This window comes from Aquarana catesbeiana, linkage group LG02, assembly GCF_042186555.1.
Source record: "Aquarana catesbeiana isolate 2022-GZ linkage group LG02, ASM4218655v1, whole genome shotgun sequence".
Taxonomy (NCBI): Eukaryota; Metazoa; Chordata; class Amphibia; order Anura; family Ranidae; genus Aquarana; species Aquarana catesbeiana.
The window spans coordinates 466,423,529-466,441,295 of record NC_133325.1 but is presented as its reverse complement, the minus strand read 5'-3'; the positions used below and the strand labels follow the sequence as shown (position 1 = coordinate 466,441,295).

Below are 17,767 nucleotides of genomic sequence, written 5' to 3'. Positions count from 1 at the left end.
AGCCGCACCAACCCCCCCCCCCCCCTGAATAGTTGAAAATTAAAAACGCCTGTAAACAAAACGCAGCTAAATGCGAGTTACCACGTTTACAAGCTGTCACAGGCGTTTGCCGTTTCAAATGCCTCTGATAATGCATCCTGAACACATTTTTTTTGCTTTCCAAAAAAGCTTCTAATCTCAACTACCTAGAAACGACTATAAACGACCCTGTATAGATGTACTGATAAGATAACATAGAGGAGAGTTCAGGGGCAGCTGAAAAAAACACCCAACTGCTCCTAAACACCCGTTTACCAGCAGCAGTGTACATGAAGCCTAATGCCGCGTACACTGTTGGATGTGAGCTTGTTGTCGGAAAGTCCGATCGTGTGTACGCAGCATTACTGTTTTTTAACCAGTTGCCGCCCACCCACCGTCAAATGATAGCGGGAAGGTATGGCTCTCATTCTGGGTGGACGTCATATGACAGCGCCCAGAGCAGCTGACCTTGCGTGCCCCCGGGGTCCGCCAAGTTGCTAAGACACGGCATGACCCCAATCTCTGCTGGTCACATGTAAACAAGGAAGTGCCATGAATCAGCTCTCCTCGCCTCACACTGATGCCGCGTACACACGACCGGACTTTACGGCAGACTTTTCGACGGACTTTACAACGGACTTTCCAAATGAACGGACTTGCCTACACACGATCAACCAAAGTCCGACGGATTCGTACCTGATGACGTACGACCGGACTAAAACAAGGAAGTTCATAGCCAGTAGCCAATAGCTGCCCTAGCGTCGGTTTTTGTCCGTCGGACTAGCATACAAACGAGCGGACTTTTCGACCGGACTCGAGTCTGTCGGATAGATTTGAAACATGTTTCAAATCTAATGCCGCGTACACACGGTGGGACTTTTCGTCTACAAAAGTCCAACGGACGCCGACGGACTAAAGCTGGCTGGTAATCCGATCGTGTGTGGGCTTCTCCGGACTTTCAGCAGACTTTTTCAGCCTCAAATCCGACGGACTTTAGATTTGAAACATGCTTCAAATCTTTACGTCGTAACTACGACGGACCCCGAAATCCGCTCGTCTGTGTGCTAGTCCAACGGACAAAAACCCATGCTAGGGCAGCTATTGGCTACTGGCTATGAACTTCCTTATTTTAGTCCGGTGTACGTCATCACGTACGAATCCGTCGGACTTTTGTGTGGTCGTGTGTAGGCAAGTCCGTTCGTTAGAAAGTCTGCTGCAAGTCCGCCGAAAGTCCGCCGGAAGTCTGTCGGACAGGCTGTTGGACTTTTGTAGACGAAAAGTCCGACCGTGTGTACGCGGCATAAGTCCGTCAAACTTTGGAGAAGAAAAAGTCCGCTGAAGCCAGCACACAATCGAATTGTCCAACGGACTCCAGTACGCCGGACCAAGTATGCCGCAAAATCCGGTCGTGTGTACGCGGCATGACAGAGTCTGTGGCTGGTAATCAGGGTGTTTCATCAAATTAGGCGACCCGTCAAAATGTGTAACGGAAGTGACGTTTTTACGTCGCCATCTTGCTACACCCCGCACTCATCCACAGTAAGGATATACTGAGAAGGGGGCAAGCGGACATCTTGTTACACCCACCGGAGTTTTTACACTTATTTTTAACAGTAAATTGCGTTTATATAGTGAAATACAGTACTTAGAACTCCATCTGGCTGTTTAGATGTTGAATTTTAAAAGCAATGAACTTCTGCCCGATTAGCAACCCTGTGAGATCAGCACGATTGCGGCATCTTTTAAAATTCAACATCTAAATAGTCAGACGGAGTTCTAAGTACTGTATTTCACTATACAAACTCAGTTTACTGTTAAAAAAATGTGTAAAATGCAAAACTCCGGTGGGTGTAACAAGAAGTCTGCTTGCTCCCTCTCTGTGTATCCTTACTGTGGAGGAGTGCGGGTGTAGCAAGATGGCAGAAACAAAACGTCACTTCCGTTACACATTCTGACAGGTCGCCTAATCTGACGGAACAAGGGCACTGATCGTCAGTGCCCTGATTACAGGAAAGCCCTAGCAGTACCATTCAGTGCCACCAATCAGTGCCCATAAGTGATGCCAGTCAGTGCAGCCTATCAGTGCCTCCCATTTGTGCCCATCAGCGCTGTCCATCAGTGCTGCCTATCCGTGCCCACCACTGCCACCTATCAGTGCTCATTAGTGCTGCATATTAGTGCCCATCAGTGCCGCCTCATCATCGCACTTCAGTGAAGGAGGAAAATGACTTACAAAATTTACTGACAGAAACTAAGAAAAATATTTTTTTTTCTTTGTAAAAAATAAAAATCCCAGCAGTGATTTATCGGCGTATAACACACACCTTCATTTTAAGAGGGAGGTTTCAAGAAAGAACTTACATTTTAAATAAAGAACTTTGAAGCAAAATAAGGGTCACAGCCCATCAATGCAGCCTCACCAGTGCCCCCTGCAGCCTCTAAATTGCCCATCAATTCACCCTGCTCGGTGCCCATCTGCAGCCTCTAAATTGCACATCAATGCACCCTGCTCAGTGCCCAACAATGCAGCTTGTAAATTGCACATCAATGTGCCCTACTAAGTGCCCATCTGCAGCCACTATATTGCCCAACAATGCTGCCTGCTCAGTGCCCATCTGCAGCCTTTAAATTACACATCAATGCACCCTGCTCAGTGCCCATCTGCAGCCTTTAAATTGCACATCAATGCACCCTGCTCAGTGCCCATCTGCACCCACTAAATTGCCCAACAATGCAGCCAGTTCAGTGGCCATCTGCAGCCTTACCTTTCCCATCATTGCAGCCTCGCCAGTGTTGGATTACACAGAGCCGTGATCTCCTGCGTACTCGGCGCTCAGTCACTCACAGCCACGCCTCCCGGCCCTGCTCATATGATAATATGAATTAGAAATGTATCATCGCACAGTGGTCATGCGGAAAACAGGATAGATTATGTGTGCCACGTCTAATATAAAGTAGTTTGGGAGAACATGAAAGTGTGGGCAGGCACCAAGACTTTATAGGCACAATAAGGATACTTATATCATTAAAAGTCTTATTTTTATTTCAAAAATATTGTACTAAAAACGGGGAAAGACAAAAATTGGACAAAAGCTGAATATGATATACATCGTTTACAGAATATGCACTCCATACACAGTAAGTGAGTTGGTATAGAAAAACAACGGAACTACAGGATCAGTAAGAGACAAAAACAACTTATCGATCTATATAGTTACAGTACATATCGTTGAGTTAAACGCTATGTGACGGTGGTAGTCAAATTCTGTATATGCTCATAAGCTCGACATGTTACGCGCCTTGGCGCTTCTTCAGGAGCATGCAATACGACAACCTAGTCAATGTAGAGACTATAATTTAAGAAAGGGGGAAGATGGAAAACAAAACCTCAGCCGTCTCCTTAGTAGATAAAGATAATTCCCAGCATTTTATTGAGTGGAGCAGGGGAAAAGAAGATTGTCGGTCACAGACTGACTTATAAGTTTCATCAAGGTGTATGAACATAATAGTTCCTTAGGACGCTTTGCGCTTGCGGTTCAGCCCCCAGTCTTGCTGAGTCTAATTGTAGAACAGGTAGATATAGCAATTGGTGGTGGAGCGTTATACCGCCATCGCACCACGGATAGTAGTTTGTGCAGAGCGTCTTGGTCTTGGTGCCTGCCCACACTTTCATGTTCTCCCAAACTGCTCATATGATAGAACAGTGGCCCAATGCGGGGCCAGGAGGCGTGGCTGTACGTGACTGAGCGCCGGGATACACAGGAGATTGCGGCTGTGTAATCCAGCGGTGCTCGCTACTCCTCTTCCCTCAGAAACATCAGGGATCGGTGTATAACACGCACACACGATTTCCCCCTGATTTTCAGGGGGAAAAAGTGCGTGATATACACTGATAAATACGGTAAATACCACCAAAAGAAAGCTCTATTTGTGTGAAGAAAAAGATAAAAAATGTATTTAGGTACAGTGTCGCATGACCGCGTAATTGTCATTCAAAGTGTGACAGCGCTGAAAGCTTAAAAATGGCCTGGGCAGGAAGGGGGTGAAAGCGCCCTGTATTGAGGTGGTTAAAGAAAACAAACTACAAGACTTAGCAGAACTTATATTTTGAGGCACCAGGAATGTATTTAGCTGATTTAAGCTGAAAGATCAGTTGGATAGAGCTTTCTTTTCGTGGTATTTAATTGCTGCTGGGTTTTTTATTTTTTGCTAAATAAAACAAAAAAAGACCTAAAATTTTGGAAAAAAAAAACACAAAACAATTTCATAGTTTGTTATAACATTTTGAAAACAGGTTATTTTTCTCCTTTATTGATGTGCGCTGATGAGGCTGCACTGATGGGCACTGATAGGCAGCACTGATGGGCACATATAGGCACTGATAATGCGACACTAATGGGCACTGATAGGTGGCACTGATGGTTGGTACTTAAGGGCACTGATGGGCACTGATCACTGATGGGTGGCACTGATAGGCAGCACTGATGGGCATTGATTGGCAGCACTGGTGGACATAGATGGGTGGCTCTGTGGCACTGGTGGGCACTGGCAGCTGACACTGGTGGGCACAGAAAATGCAGCTACAGCTTTCTGTGTGAGGGACCGATGTCCCTCTGACAGATGTCGGTGATCGGCTTTCTCTTCCCTCACGCTGACAGCATGAGGAAAACAAATGCCGATTACCGAGCTTCTGTTTACATCACGTGATCAGCCGTGCGTGATCCGCAGGGATGCGCAGACAGCACTTATTTATTATTATTATTTATTTCAGGTACTTATATAGCGCCATCAATTTACGCAGCGCTTTACATATACATTATACATTCACATCAGTCCCTACACCCTCAAGGAACTTACAATCTAAGGTCCCTAACTCCCATTCATACATAGTAGGGACAATTTAGACAGGATCCAGTTAACCTACCAGCATGTCTTTGGAGTGTGGGAGGAAACCAGAGTACCCGGAGGAAACCAGAGTACCTGGAGGAAACCCACGCAGACACAAGGAGAACATGCAAACTCCAGGCAGGTAGTGTCGTGGTCGGGATTTGAACCAGCAACCCTTCTTACTGCTAGGCGAGGGTGCTATCCACTACACCACTGCTTAGGAGGACGTCCATGGACGCCCTCCTGGCAATTAGGGCCCGTGCTGTAGCCATCTTTCTGCTATAGCGTGGGCGGCAAGTAGTTAATGACCACAAAACATATGTTATGATCCATGTGTGTACATCTGGTCAAATGGGTGGCAACTAGAAGAAAGTATAGAATGTTTTTTTTTTTTTTAATCTATAAATAAAACACAGATATACAATCCTAATAGGAAATCACCTCCTTAGCTCTATAGCTATGTACAGTAAATGGTTCAGACTTTATAACTCCCATTGTTCTTGTGCTGCTGTTGCTGTTTGCAGGTTATTCTTAATAACACTTTTGGAAACATTTATGTTTTACCAATTTTGATTTATTTTTAGAGGAAATTACAAAGGCAAATGAGAATGCTAAGAATGAAAATAAACAACTTAGATGTGATTTGGTAAGTATATAGCAATAAGAATTTGATTATAATTTCATGAAGTATCCTTAATTATAGATTTCAGTACTTGAACATTTCCTTTTAACAGTTCTGATCTATTCTTGTTAGTATTATATGGAAAACTGTAGTTTGATAAATACAGATCCACAGCATTTAAATATCCACAATATAAATTCACATTGGAACTTATTTCCTACAGGAGTAAATTCCAGTATCTGATCACTTCAGTAGTCATATGAATTTAGAAGAAGAATACTAAATTTGCATAACTGGTAACTTGCCAGAAATGACCCAGCAATACGGGAATTTAGCTCCAGTTGCCAGGTCATTACCAGTTTTTTTTTTTTCCTATCTCCTACGTTCCTATTCTGGAGATGTAAATAGAGTGCAGCAAGTACCATCTGTCAGTAGAGGGTTAGGAAGGAGAGGAATGGTTAGAGGAGCTTTGCCTCATACAAGAGGAGGAGGAGCCTGCCCAGGCCAGAAGATGGCTGGACGGGTGAAGGGGAGCAGTGTTGTGCACTATAGAAAGGATCTCGCAGCTTCTGCTGCTCTCTGTGTCATTCAGCTCAGACATCGAGCTCTTTACTGCCACCTCTGGCTACTATGCGCATGTGCATCCCTCGTATGAGCTGCCTGTATTGTGTTCCCATGTCAGCAACATGTCAGCTTTGTAAAAACGAGCTGGGTCTAGGTAGGAAGATTTCCTTTACAAGTAGGGGCTGTGAAGGAAAGGGAGGGGGGCTGTTTGTGTTTAGGGAGGGGCCAGAGGCTTGTGTGTTTACAGATTGGGGGGTGGGGCTGACATAAATACAGGTGTGGGGGGCTGACATATATACACAGGTGTGAGGTGGGCTGGCATATATACAGGTGTGATGGGGGGCTGACATATATACAGGTGTGGGGGAAGGGTGGGGCTGACATATATACAGTAGTGGGGGGGCTGACATATTGTCAGAAACCATGAAATCAGGCCGAGACAGAAGTACAGTTAAATCACAATTGTTTAATAATAAAAGTAAAAAGAACAAACGTAGTCAAAACATAGCCAAAGTTTAGTAACCGGAACGGATAGTCAGCCAAGCCAGAAGTCAGGGATCAATGTAGTGGAACAGCAAGCAGGATCTGGAGCCAGAAGGAATGTCAGCAAAGCAAGTCTTGAACAGGATCTCAGTTGAATAGTTTCTGTGATGTTGACCAAGGCGAAGGCAGAGCTCCTCTGGACTGGACAGCTTAAGTAGGCAGGACTGACGAGCAGGATATCATCAACAGCTGAGTAATGGTGGAGAGATAGGAGCTGGCAATTAGCCAACAGCTGAGCGGCCAGCTTAGAGAAGGACGGGCTGAACCCAGCGATGCCACATATATACAGGTGTGTGTGTGTGTGTGTGTGGGGGGGGCTGACATATATACAGGTGTGAGGGGGTCTGACACACCTGTATATGAGGCTGCACTGATGGGAACTGATAGGCAGCACTGAAAGGCACTGATGTGGTGGCACTGATGAGGTGGCACTGATGGGTGGCACTGATACGCGGGCACTAATGAGGCAGCACTGATGGGCACTAAGAGGCTGACCCAGAAGTGAAGTCAAACACATCACATTCCGAGTCAGCAACAAGGAGCTCTGCTCCCTCCTCTCTACCTGGCAGCACCCACTATGTCAGTCTCGGGCGTGGGGGGGTCGTTACCGCGCAATCAGCTGCCGCCCAAATGCTTCCACCTGACAGGAAGGATTCTGCTCGTCAGATTTACACACAATCCTGAGGGCTGTGTGTAAAACCCCCCACTGCCAGGTCCATACAACGTATGGACCTGGTAGCGAAAACGTTAAAACTTTTGTACAAGTGGTCTCTTTGTAGCTACCCCCATTCATTCCCCTGTGATTCTGTGTGATCTGAATCTGCTTCTCTCTGTTTCAAAAACTGCTGTTGAACCAAATAGAGACCCTCCTTTTTCTACTCTCACCATAAGGTAGTACAGGTATACCTTGTAGTCATTCCCTTTGCAAGGCGAGTGTTTGAACTGACAGCTAATGATAGGACTTTCTACCTGCCCAAAGCAGTTGCCTTTCACCTCAGCCTTGACAGTTCTAATTTCCTTCTGTCGTTTTCCTGTTCACCCAATAGAAATCTCCATCCATTGTCTTGATGTGGTTCAGGCTGTGATAATCTATCTCTCAGCTACTGCCACTTCAGCCCCGGAAGAATTTACCCCCTTCCTGACCAAGCCCTTTTTTGCGATACGGCACTGCGTCGATTTAACTGACAACTGCACGGTCGTGTGACGTTGTACCCTAACAAAAGTTACATCCTTTTTCCCCACAAATAGAGCTTTCTTTTGGTGGTATTTGACCACCTCTGCGGTTTTTATTTTTTGCGCTATAAACAAAAAAAGAGTGCACATTTTGAAAAAAAAGCAATATTTTTTACTTTTTGCTATAATAAAACCCCCCCAAAAAATAAAAAACAAATTTCTTCCTCAGTTTAGGCCGATATGTATTCTGCATATTTTTGGTAAACAAAAATCGCAATAAGCATATATTGATTGGTTTGCGCAAACGTTATCGCGTCTACAAAATAGGGGATAGATTTATGGCATTTTTATTATTCATTTTTTTTATTAGTAATGGCGGTGATCTGCAATTTTTATCGTGACTGCGACATTGCGGGGGACAGATCGGACACTTTTAACACTATTTTGGAACCATTGGCATTTATACAGCGATCAGTGCTATAAAAATGCACTGATTACTGTGTAAATGTCACTGGCAGGGAATGGGTTAAACACTAGGGGGCGATCAAGGGGTTAAGTGTGTTCCCTGGGCGTGTTCTAACTGTAGGGGGGATGGGCTCACTAGAACATGACAGAGATCACTGCTCCCGATCACTGGGAGCAGTAGATTACCTTGTTTACATCTCCCCGTTCTGCCTGTCCGTGTCGCGATTGTGGGCCACCAGCGGACATCCAGTCCGCTGGATCCGCTAGCTGCCAATGACGGAGCGAAGTACGGGTACATTGTTTTGCGCACCCGGCCACTTTTCCGACGTGTGTTGGCATGAGCCAGTCAGCAAGTGGTTAAAAACTTTTCTCTTTTTGCTCTGGTTTCTTATTTTAACAAAGTGGCTCAGGTAGAATTTCTTTGTACTTCAAGAGAGGGAGATTATATTAACTGCTTAAGAACCGCCCCAAGCACTTATACTGCAGCAGGGCGGAAAATCACATACCTGTACGTGATGTCTTTCTTTGGGTTTCGGGCGTGCACGCGCACTGCCAGAGACCGCTCCCGCTGTGATTGAACACAGCGGGAGCCAATCAGCGTGTCTGGCAGACCCGAATTGTCCTCCAGAACCCGCTGATCGTTCTCGAGGCAGACAGAACGGCGGTCTGCCTATGTAAACAAGGCAGATCGCCGGCCGTTCTGTCAGAGAGAAAGATGGAGATCTTGTGTTTCTGCTAAGCACCCAGTCAAAGCATCCCCTACACAGTTAGAAAACACTCCCAGGGAACACATTTAACCCTTTGATTGCCCCTGATGTTAACCCCGTCCCTGCCAGTGTCAGTACAGTGACAGTGCATTATTTTTAGCACTGATCACTATATTGGTGTCACTGGTCCTCAAAAAGTGTCACTTGGTTTCAGCTTTGTCCGCCGCAATGTTACAGTCGCACTAAAAATTGTTGATTGGTGCCATTACTAGTAAAAAAAATAAAAAGTTCATAAATCTATCCCATAGTTTGTAGACATGATATCTTTTGTGCAAATCAATCAATATAGGTACAATTATTGGGATTTTTTTTACCAAAAATATGTAGCAGAATACATAATATTTGCCTAAATTGATGAAGAAATTATATTTCTTAAATTTTTTTTCATTGGATATGTTTTATAGCAGAAAGTAAGAATTTTTTTTTTTTTTTTTTTTTAATTGTCTGTCTTTCTTTTTGCACAAAAAATAAAAACCACGGAGGTGATCAAATGTCACCAAAAGAAAGCTCTACTTGTGGGAAAAAAAAGGACATCAATTTTATTTGGGTTCAGTGTTGCACGACCGCGCAGTTGTCAGTTGGCAATTGGAATAAATATACAGACACGTTTTTATACCAGCGTCTGGCCTTACGGGCAATTAGGTACGGCGCCAACAATCTGGCACGCTTGCTGGAAAGATACTGTTTGAATGACAAGCGGCCAGAAAATGTAATCAGTGACTCATCATCGCAGACAACTTGATCGGGTGTAAAAAAAGGCTGCAAACTGCTGGTTGATGTGGTTTACGAGGGCCCAAATTTTGTAGAGCCGATCGTATTCAGGGTCACCCCGAGGACGACAGAGTTCATTGTCATTGAAATGCATGAACCGCAAGATCTGCTCTTATCGTGTCCTGGTCATGAAGGCAGAGAACAAGGGCATATGGTGAATTGGGTCAGTGGACCAATATGACCGCAACTCACTTTTTTTAGTTATGCCTATGAGAAGGGATAGGCCGAGGAAGGTCTTAAATTCGGAGACAGGTCTCCAATCTCTGGCAAGGGTTAACTGGGGACTAGCGGCGATTAATTAAAAGGCATACAAATTGCTTTGGTCCAAAATAGATCTATAGAGATCTTCCGTGAAAAACAGCGAATAAAAATCAAGTGGCATAAAATCAACTTTCCACCTGAATTCCGGGTTGGCCAGTGAATGGGGGAAGTACGGGTGCTGCAGATGTGGTGGGCTCCCAATTTGGGTTGGCAAATGCAGCAGGAAGGGCACTATGGGCTCGACAGGCCTGTCTTTGTCTTCTTGGTGGCTGCGGGACACTAGCTGTGCTAGCTACCTCACCAGCTTGAACTGCGCTTATGGGACTCGCCACATCACCACGTGATACTGCAGTGCTGGATGTACGACCAGGATGTACTAGGCTGCTGGTGCTTGCCAGTTCACCCAAAGGATGAGCGGCACTAGTATTGGCTCTCTGCTCCATGTGAGAGCCCTTCGGTTCTTGCACCTCAACAACAGCAGAAGACCGGTGTTGGGTACGCCTGACCTTGGCAGGGACCCCTACTCTGTCGTCAGAGCTATCAGAGTGCTGCTGCTGTCTACAGGTTCGTATTCTGAGCCTGAATCTGACAGATGGTTAAGTTGCTCTTCACACTCATCTGTCATGCTCAGAAATGTGTAGGCCTCTTCACTAGTGTACCTTCGATTGGACATTTTGGCCTCTAAATTTTCTTTACCCTAGTGCGACTCACGGGAAAAAAGAGCACCTGACTGTCAGACTGCTGCAAACGCTACCAAAAAAACTGTTAGTGTTCTCAGGGATCTGGCCTGACTCTGCGAATGCTGCAGTTATGTGTTTAGTGTTTTGTAAGTGACAGTGATCGATTGATATTGCACTGGGCTGGGCGGAGGGGCTAAATGAAGGTGCTAGCAGGTTTCTAGGCTGATCCCGCTAACGCTGCATTTTTGGGAACCCTAAACTATTGGGGACGCTAATATAGTTATGATCAGATCAAAGATATCGATCCGTTCAGATACTATATACTACTAAGGGAGGTGTATGGTGCGTGCGTGGGTGTTAGCGAAACTGGCACTAATCTGACGCTGCCTGGGGCGACGCAGACCCTAACTGATGCTAAAACTTAACTGATGTTACCCGCCGGGTGATCAGGGGGTTAAACCTTTATTGAGTAATATATGGCGGGTGCCCTGACGCTATAAAAAACAAACTAACTGGTGATGGGGTGATCAAGGAGTTAAACCTTTATTAGGGGGGGGGGGTCCCTAGACCTATCTGGGGCTACTACTAAGTACCATAATGCTGATTAGTGTCACAAATGACACCAGTACAGTGATCAAAAAAAAAATTGAAAACTGCACTGGGTGACACAGTGACAGGGAGTGAAGGGTTTAACTGGTGGGGCGATCAGGGGGTGAAATGTGTGCCTATGTGTACTGTGTCAGTATAGTGTTGGTGCAACTCACGTTTGGATGTCCTCTCTCCTCTCTCTGAAACGGAAAAGAGTTCCTCGAGGGGAGATGACATCACTTCCCCTGCCTGTGTTTACATTTACACAGGCAGGGGAGGATTTCATTCATCAGAACCAATCAGCAGGTCCAGGCCAGAAATCATTGGCCTGGAGACTGATCAGTTCTGAAACGAATCCGATCGCCGCGGCCGCCGAAAGGTAACGTCGCCTCACCCACCCGTGCCATTCTGCCGCAGTAAAACTGCGGCGGCTGGTCGGGAAGCCATTAATATGCCTCATATAAATCACTACTGATAGTCAATTATTTACCAAAGTCACATAATTAGTTAGAACTAAAGCGGATTTAAAGCACATTACACAACTGTGGATACATTTACAGTGCACCTAATCTGGCTAGCTACCACAATCCCATTGTGAAGTTGCTGCTGGCTCTACAAACAGTGTCTCACTTTAGGCATTCGCCTCTGTAATGCCTGTACATTTTTCAGTCACAGCTTCATGTTCATTCAAAAGCAGCCCTGCCCACACGTGACACATGGGAGCAAAACCATGAGCTTGGCATTGTAGAGAAATAAGAAAGAAGCTCTTGCGATATCTTCACTAAGTACTGGTACAGGAAGTACCCGACTAACGAACGCCCAACTAACGAACGCCCGACTTACGAACGACTCCTACTTATGAACGGCCTCAATGCCGGTTGCTTGTGCTCCATGCTGGTCCTCCGAGCAGCTATCTTGCCACATTCCACACTGCAGTACTTCATGTACTGCATGGCCAGAAGAGCCACAGAAGCCCCCGGAACATCCCACATCTCTCCACAGGCGGATGCCAGAACATCCCACATCCCTGCACAGGCGGAAGTTACACTTACAGGCAGTGTTCCGACTTAGAAACAAATTTCACTTACGAACAAACCTACAGTCCTTAACGTGTTCTTAACTCTGGGACTGCCTTATATACATCAGCTTGGTACCCAGATTTTCTTTCTCTGGCATCTCTTAGATGCCTGAAAGTACTGTGCATGCTGGTGGTGATAGCATCATGCTGTGGGGATGCTCTACTGCAGCAGGCCCTGGAAGACATGTAAGGGTAGTGTTTGAATAAATGAATGAATACAGCAGGGAAACCCTAGGCGAAAACCTGATGCAGTCTGTAGGAAATCTGTGTCTATAGAGGATATTAATCTTCCAGCAAGACTATGTTCCCAAGAATGAAGTAAAATTACACAACAATGGCTTAAAAATAATGTTAATGTCGACTTGGGATCGTGGGGGGTGGGGAGGGGGTGACTGGATGTGTGTGACCTAGCTCCGCTTCCTCCTCCTTTTGACACTTTAATCTTGTATAGGTCGGTGGAGTTTGTTCTGGATAAACTGGGTGTGCCTATCATTGTCATGGATGATTTCAACACAGTTTTGGACCGGAAGGTGGATAGGTTTCCCCATGGGACACAGACGGGGGAGGGGGAAAGCACGGGGAGAATGTTGGCCCATCTGGTCAAGACAAACTCACCCTCTATGATTGCCACGATTAGTATTTAGTAGGGACAAAGTTCAAAGAATACTATGAGCATTTATATAGCTCCCAGCAACAGGAAATGGGGGAGGAAGTGGACGCTTTCTTTAGGGGCTTGGCGATACCGTCCCTCTCTGAAACTGATTGAGATGAACTGGACCTACCAATAACATTAGAGGAATTTCAGCGGGCTACAAGGGAGATGGCAGGTCAGAAGTCTCCTGGTCCTGACAGCCTCCCGGCAGAGACCTACAGACGCTTCGGAAAGGTGCTACTACCCGAGCGGTGGGGGCCTTAATTTGGTCAGCGATGGAGGGGGAGCTCCCTACATCGATGATGGAATCTACTATAGTCATGATACATAAAGAAGGTAAGGATCCACTTAATACACCCTCATATAGACCCATCTCCTTACTGAGCACTGATGTTAAAATCCTGGCGAAGGTCTTGGCGACCAGATTAACTAGGGTCATCCAGAAACTTGTGCACCCAGATCAGTTGGGATTTATACCCAGAAGATCCACTAGCATAAATACAAGACGTATGTACTTGATTGCCGGCTGATGTGGATGGATCGAGGGCTATCTTGTCTTTGGATGCAGCTAAGGCTTTTGATAGCCTTGAGTGGCGATACCTGTGGAGGGTCCTGGCCGAGTTTTGATTCGACCCGGGCTTTATAAATTGGACAAAAATGCTATTCAGGGGGCCAGAGGCAAAATTGAGAGTGAACAATGAACACTGACAAATTTCGTCTGCTAAGGGGGAGAAGACAGGGGTGCCCTATGTCCCCCCTTGCTTTTCACCCTCGCAGTCGAACCTCTGGCGGTGGCTCTTAGGTTTTCCCCTAAGTTAATAGGATTTAAAAGGGGAATAGTGGAAGGAAAAGTGGCATTATATGTGGATGACCTTTTATTGTTTCTTAGAGGTATGCAGTCTTCCTTGTTGAAGGCAATGGAAATAACAAATTTTGGCCAATTTTCCAGACTCACTATACACTGGGAAAAATCCACATTACCAATAGATCCCCTGGACGGTCCCTTGCCTGAGGAGGTTGCTCAAATTTAAATAGTGGACAAAATTAAATACTTGAGAATTAATATTACAAGAGACCCTAAACAGTATATCATAAGTAACTATTCCACTATTGGAAAAATTCAGGGGGAAAACTAAAATATGGAAACGTCTCCCATTGTCAGTAGCAGGACGATGTAACTTGATCAAAATGCTATGGATGCCACAGCTTTTGTATGCATTGCATAACTCCCCAGTGTGGGTATAGAAAAAGTGGTTCCAAAAGTTAGACGTTATTTTCAGAGAATTAATTTGGAAAGGTGGCCCGGCAAGAATCCGTCTGCATACCTTACAATTACAAAGACAGGAAAGAGGGGTTGCACTTCCACACCCTCAGAATTACTTCCTCGCGGCACAATTACAGCATATAGGAGGGTGTAGTGGATCGGAAGGGGGATATGTAGGGGGGGAAATGTTGATACAAAACACCCCACATGGATCAATGTTAGAAGCTATGGAGGCGGGCTGGCTCCCCTCTAGGCTCCCCACACTAAGGCTGGCCATACATGGTTGAATTTTCGAAATAATTTTCTTTTGAAAATCAGAAAATTTGTGCGTGTTGTGATTGAATGTTGCCTCCATTGACTTCAAAATTCAGCCAACCAAGCCTTCAATTTCACCTCATGTTGCTACAGAAAAAGAGTTTTTGTGGCTGGGAATCTTCTTTTCTTTCCAGGAATTTTCTTTTCTTGCACATGCACATTTCTTTTTCAATTCTATTTCTCGCACGATTCTCCCATCATTGATTAGAAAATCGTTTCCAACATGTTCGATTACTCGACTGTTGCTGCAGCCCACTAATGGTGCGAAATACGAACGAAAATTCTTAGATAAGATTTTCGAAAGAAAATTCTTTCGAAATTTGACCCAAGTATGGCCTGCCTAAGTCTAATGGTTAAAATATGGGAGACAGTGAAGACATTGCTAGGGTATAAGGGACTTACAGAGTATACTCCCATATGGGAAAATAGAAACTTGTGCGAAATCCAGAAGATGGGGACAATTAAGGAATTGGAAAGGTGCAGAATAAAGTTTATTAGTCAGATTTACAAGGATGATACTCTGAAATCTTTTCAGGAATTGAGGGAACAATATATAATATCAAATAAATCCTTTTTTAGGTACCTACAGGTCAGGCGCAGTTTAGAGAGGGCGCTTGAATGGAGCGAGATTCCTTTGCTCCAGAAGGTAATTAATGCAACCACCCCAATAGCCCTTATTTCGAGCTTATATCCGCATATACTTAAGGGGAGCCTGGAAGGTATAGGGGCCCCACCAAGTAGAAGGAGATGGGAACAAGACGTAGGAACTATATCGGAAGAGCAATGGAGTAGAATCCTTGAATTGAGCCCCCTTGTCTCACTTTCCCCCTCTCAAAAGATGTCACACATGTTTCTACTATATAGAGCATATTATACTCAACTACTTTTTTCGTTTGGCCGTAGGTCAGACGCTAGCTGTCAAGATGTGGGGAAATGGAAGGCGATTTAATCCACATGTTTTGGAGGTGTCTGAAGCTGTTCCGGTATCCGGAGTCATGGTATTCGGAGGACCTCCAAATCCGGATGTAAAGCTTTGTGTACTGGGCTTGGTAGAGGGGGAGGGAAACCCCTAGATGCACCCAGATCGCAATCCTCAGGTGTTTATTTCAGGCAAGGAAACTGATAGCACAAAGGTGATAATCGGTCTTACCCCCATCCTGTATAGAATGGGAGCGAGGCAGGAACAAGACAATTTGGAAGGGAAAGTCCTGTATATGTCAGACAAGGCTGTTTAAAGAAATATGAAGAGATCTGGAAACCCTGGTGGGAGGTAAAAGGTCACCATTTTTAGAGTGAGGTGGAAGACACTAATAGTCATGAACACCATTTGAATAGAGGAAGAAGGTTTGAAGAGAGGGCGGGATAAATGATACCCATGATACAGGAAAAAGAAAAGGGGCAGTGAATGAATGCAATAAAAATAAGAGGTGACATATAGGAATGGTAGAGTAGTGTGAATGAGGGCGAAAGGTGTGGAATACGGAGGGAAGGGAGATTGAGAGCAGGTATTGGGATAGCGAGGAAAGAGATGGAACAGAAAGGAAGTGAATGGTGTGACAGGGGGTGTTGTGAGGGTAGATGTGGAGATTTCGAATGGGAAGTTTATGGGAGGGGGATGGATTTGGTATAGAACAAATAACTGAAAAATGTATTGCGAATATGTCTATATCTCATCTCTTTGTATCCTGGTATATTAAATGGGGAGGGGGAGGGGATAAGAGCTGTTTTGTATGTTAAGTAGTTTAATGGGAAAACATTTTCAATAAAGATTATAAAGTTTAAAAAAAATGTGTTGAGTGTTTTATTACGCTTTAAGACTGTCAGCAGATCGGCCTCTACAAGCTTGTCAGTGCCTAAAAATTCCTTAAATGGAGAGCAACTGTGCATGTGCAAAGCAGGGTGAAACAGTATATTACTGGATTTCAAGACACTTATTTTTACTGTTTCACATAGCTATATCTGCAGAAGGGGCCAGCCTGAAGTGATCTAGCATCACTTCCTTTTCTGACCAAAGTTCCACTTTAAGTCTGTTTCTGTTGCTCATGTAAAACAACACAATTAAAGCTAAAATGATTTACTACATTGTATTTTATAACAAAAAATCATGAGTATTTGCAGTGGGTGAATACGTTTTATAAGCACTTTAGATGTTTATTTGTGCTTGTCTGTAAGATTTACCGCAACATGTATATTTAAATCCATTAGGATGAAACCTTGCAAGTTCATAAAGAGTTGGAAAATCAGTTATCCAAAGAGAAGTCAGAAAACCAAATATTGGTGAAGAAAGAACAAGATCTAGCTGTCGGTCTGGAAAATCTTCAGGTACATTAGTGTGTGATGATTTATTTAAAGCGTATTTAAACCTACAAATGTCGTCATATATTGCAGATTTCCAGTCCTAAGGTGAGGTTCCTGCATAACAAAGGCATAATGCATGCCAACATGTTTTTTTTAATAGGCTGGGGGAAGAATAGAACCTCCGTAAGCTTGTTTTAGCTGTCTGCCTATGTGCAAGATTTCCCCTCTCTTCCTGTTACAGGAACAAACAAAAACTGACAGTGGTTTTTACTGTTCCTTACACTATCCAAATTTGAAGGAGAAAAAAAAGTTTTTGCTAGAGATACAGTATAATCACATTTTCTGTTTGTTTTCATTGTGTATTGTGTCAAGGTAATTGTTTTTATTTTGTTTTATTATAGGTCCAGTTTCATAATGTGTCAACAGAAAATACTGACTTAAAGAAGTTGGTTGGTGATTTACAAGATGTACACAACCAGTTCATGGAGACAATTAAAAGCAAAGAAGTGAGAAAATATGTTATTCTTTATATCTTTGCTGTGCAATTCTGGCCAATTTAGTGAGAGGTTTTGCACAAAATAATTGTTTATAATATAGTTACTGTATTTATCGGCGTATAACACGCGCTGACGTATAACACACACTCCAAGTTTAGGAGGGAATTTTAAGGAAAAAAAACTTACATTTAAATGCCCATCAGTGCAGCCTTATCAGTGTCCATCTGCAGCCTTGTAGTGTCATTTGCAGCCTTGTCCGTGTCATCTACAGCCTTGTCCGTGTCATCTGCAGCCTTGTCCGTGTCATCTGCAACCTTGTCCGTG

General features: G+C 44.4%; 1 protein-coding gene across 1 annotated transcript in view; it reads left to right on the top strand.

The window, feature by feature from the left end:
* Window positions 1–17,767, top strand: part of SYCP1 (synaptonemal complex protein 1) — a 360,929-nt gene that overhangs the window by 93,692 nt on the left and 249,470 nt on the right. The window contains exons 7-9 of the mRNA XM_073615691.1: window positions 5,490–5,551; window positions 16,854–16,970; window positions 17,348–17,452. Coding sequence (XP_073471792.1) covers window positions 5,490–5,551; window positions 16,854–16,970; window positions 17,348–17,452 — 284 coding nt within the window. The remainder of the gene's footprint in view (window positions 1–5,489; window positions 5,552–16,853; window positions 16,971–17,347; window positions 17,453–17,767) is intronic.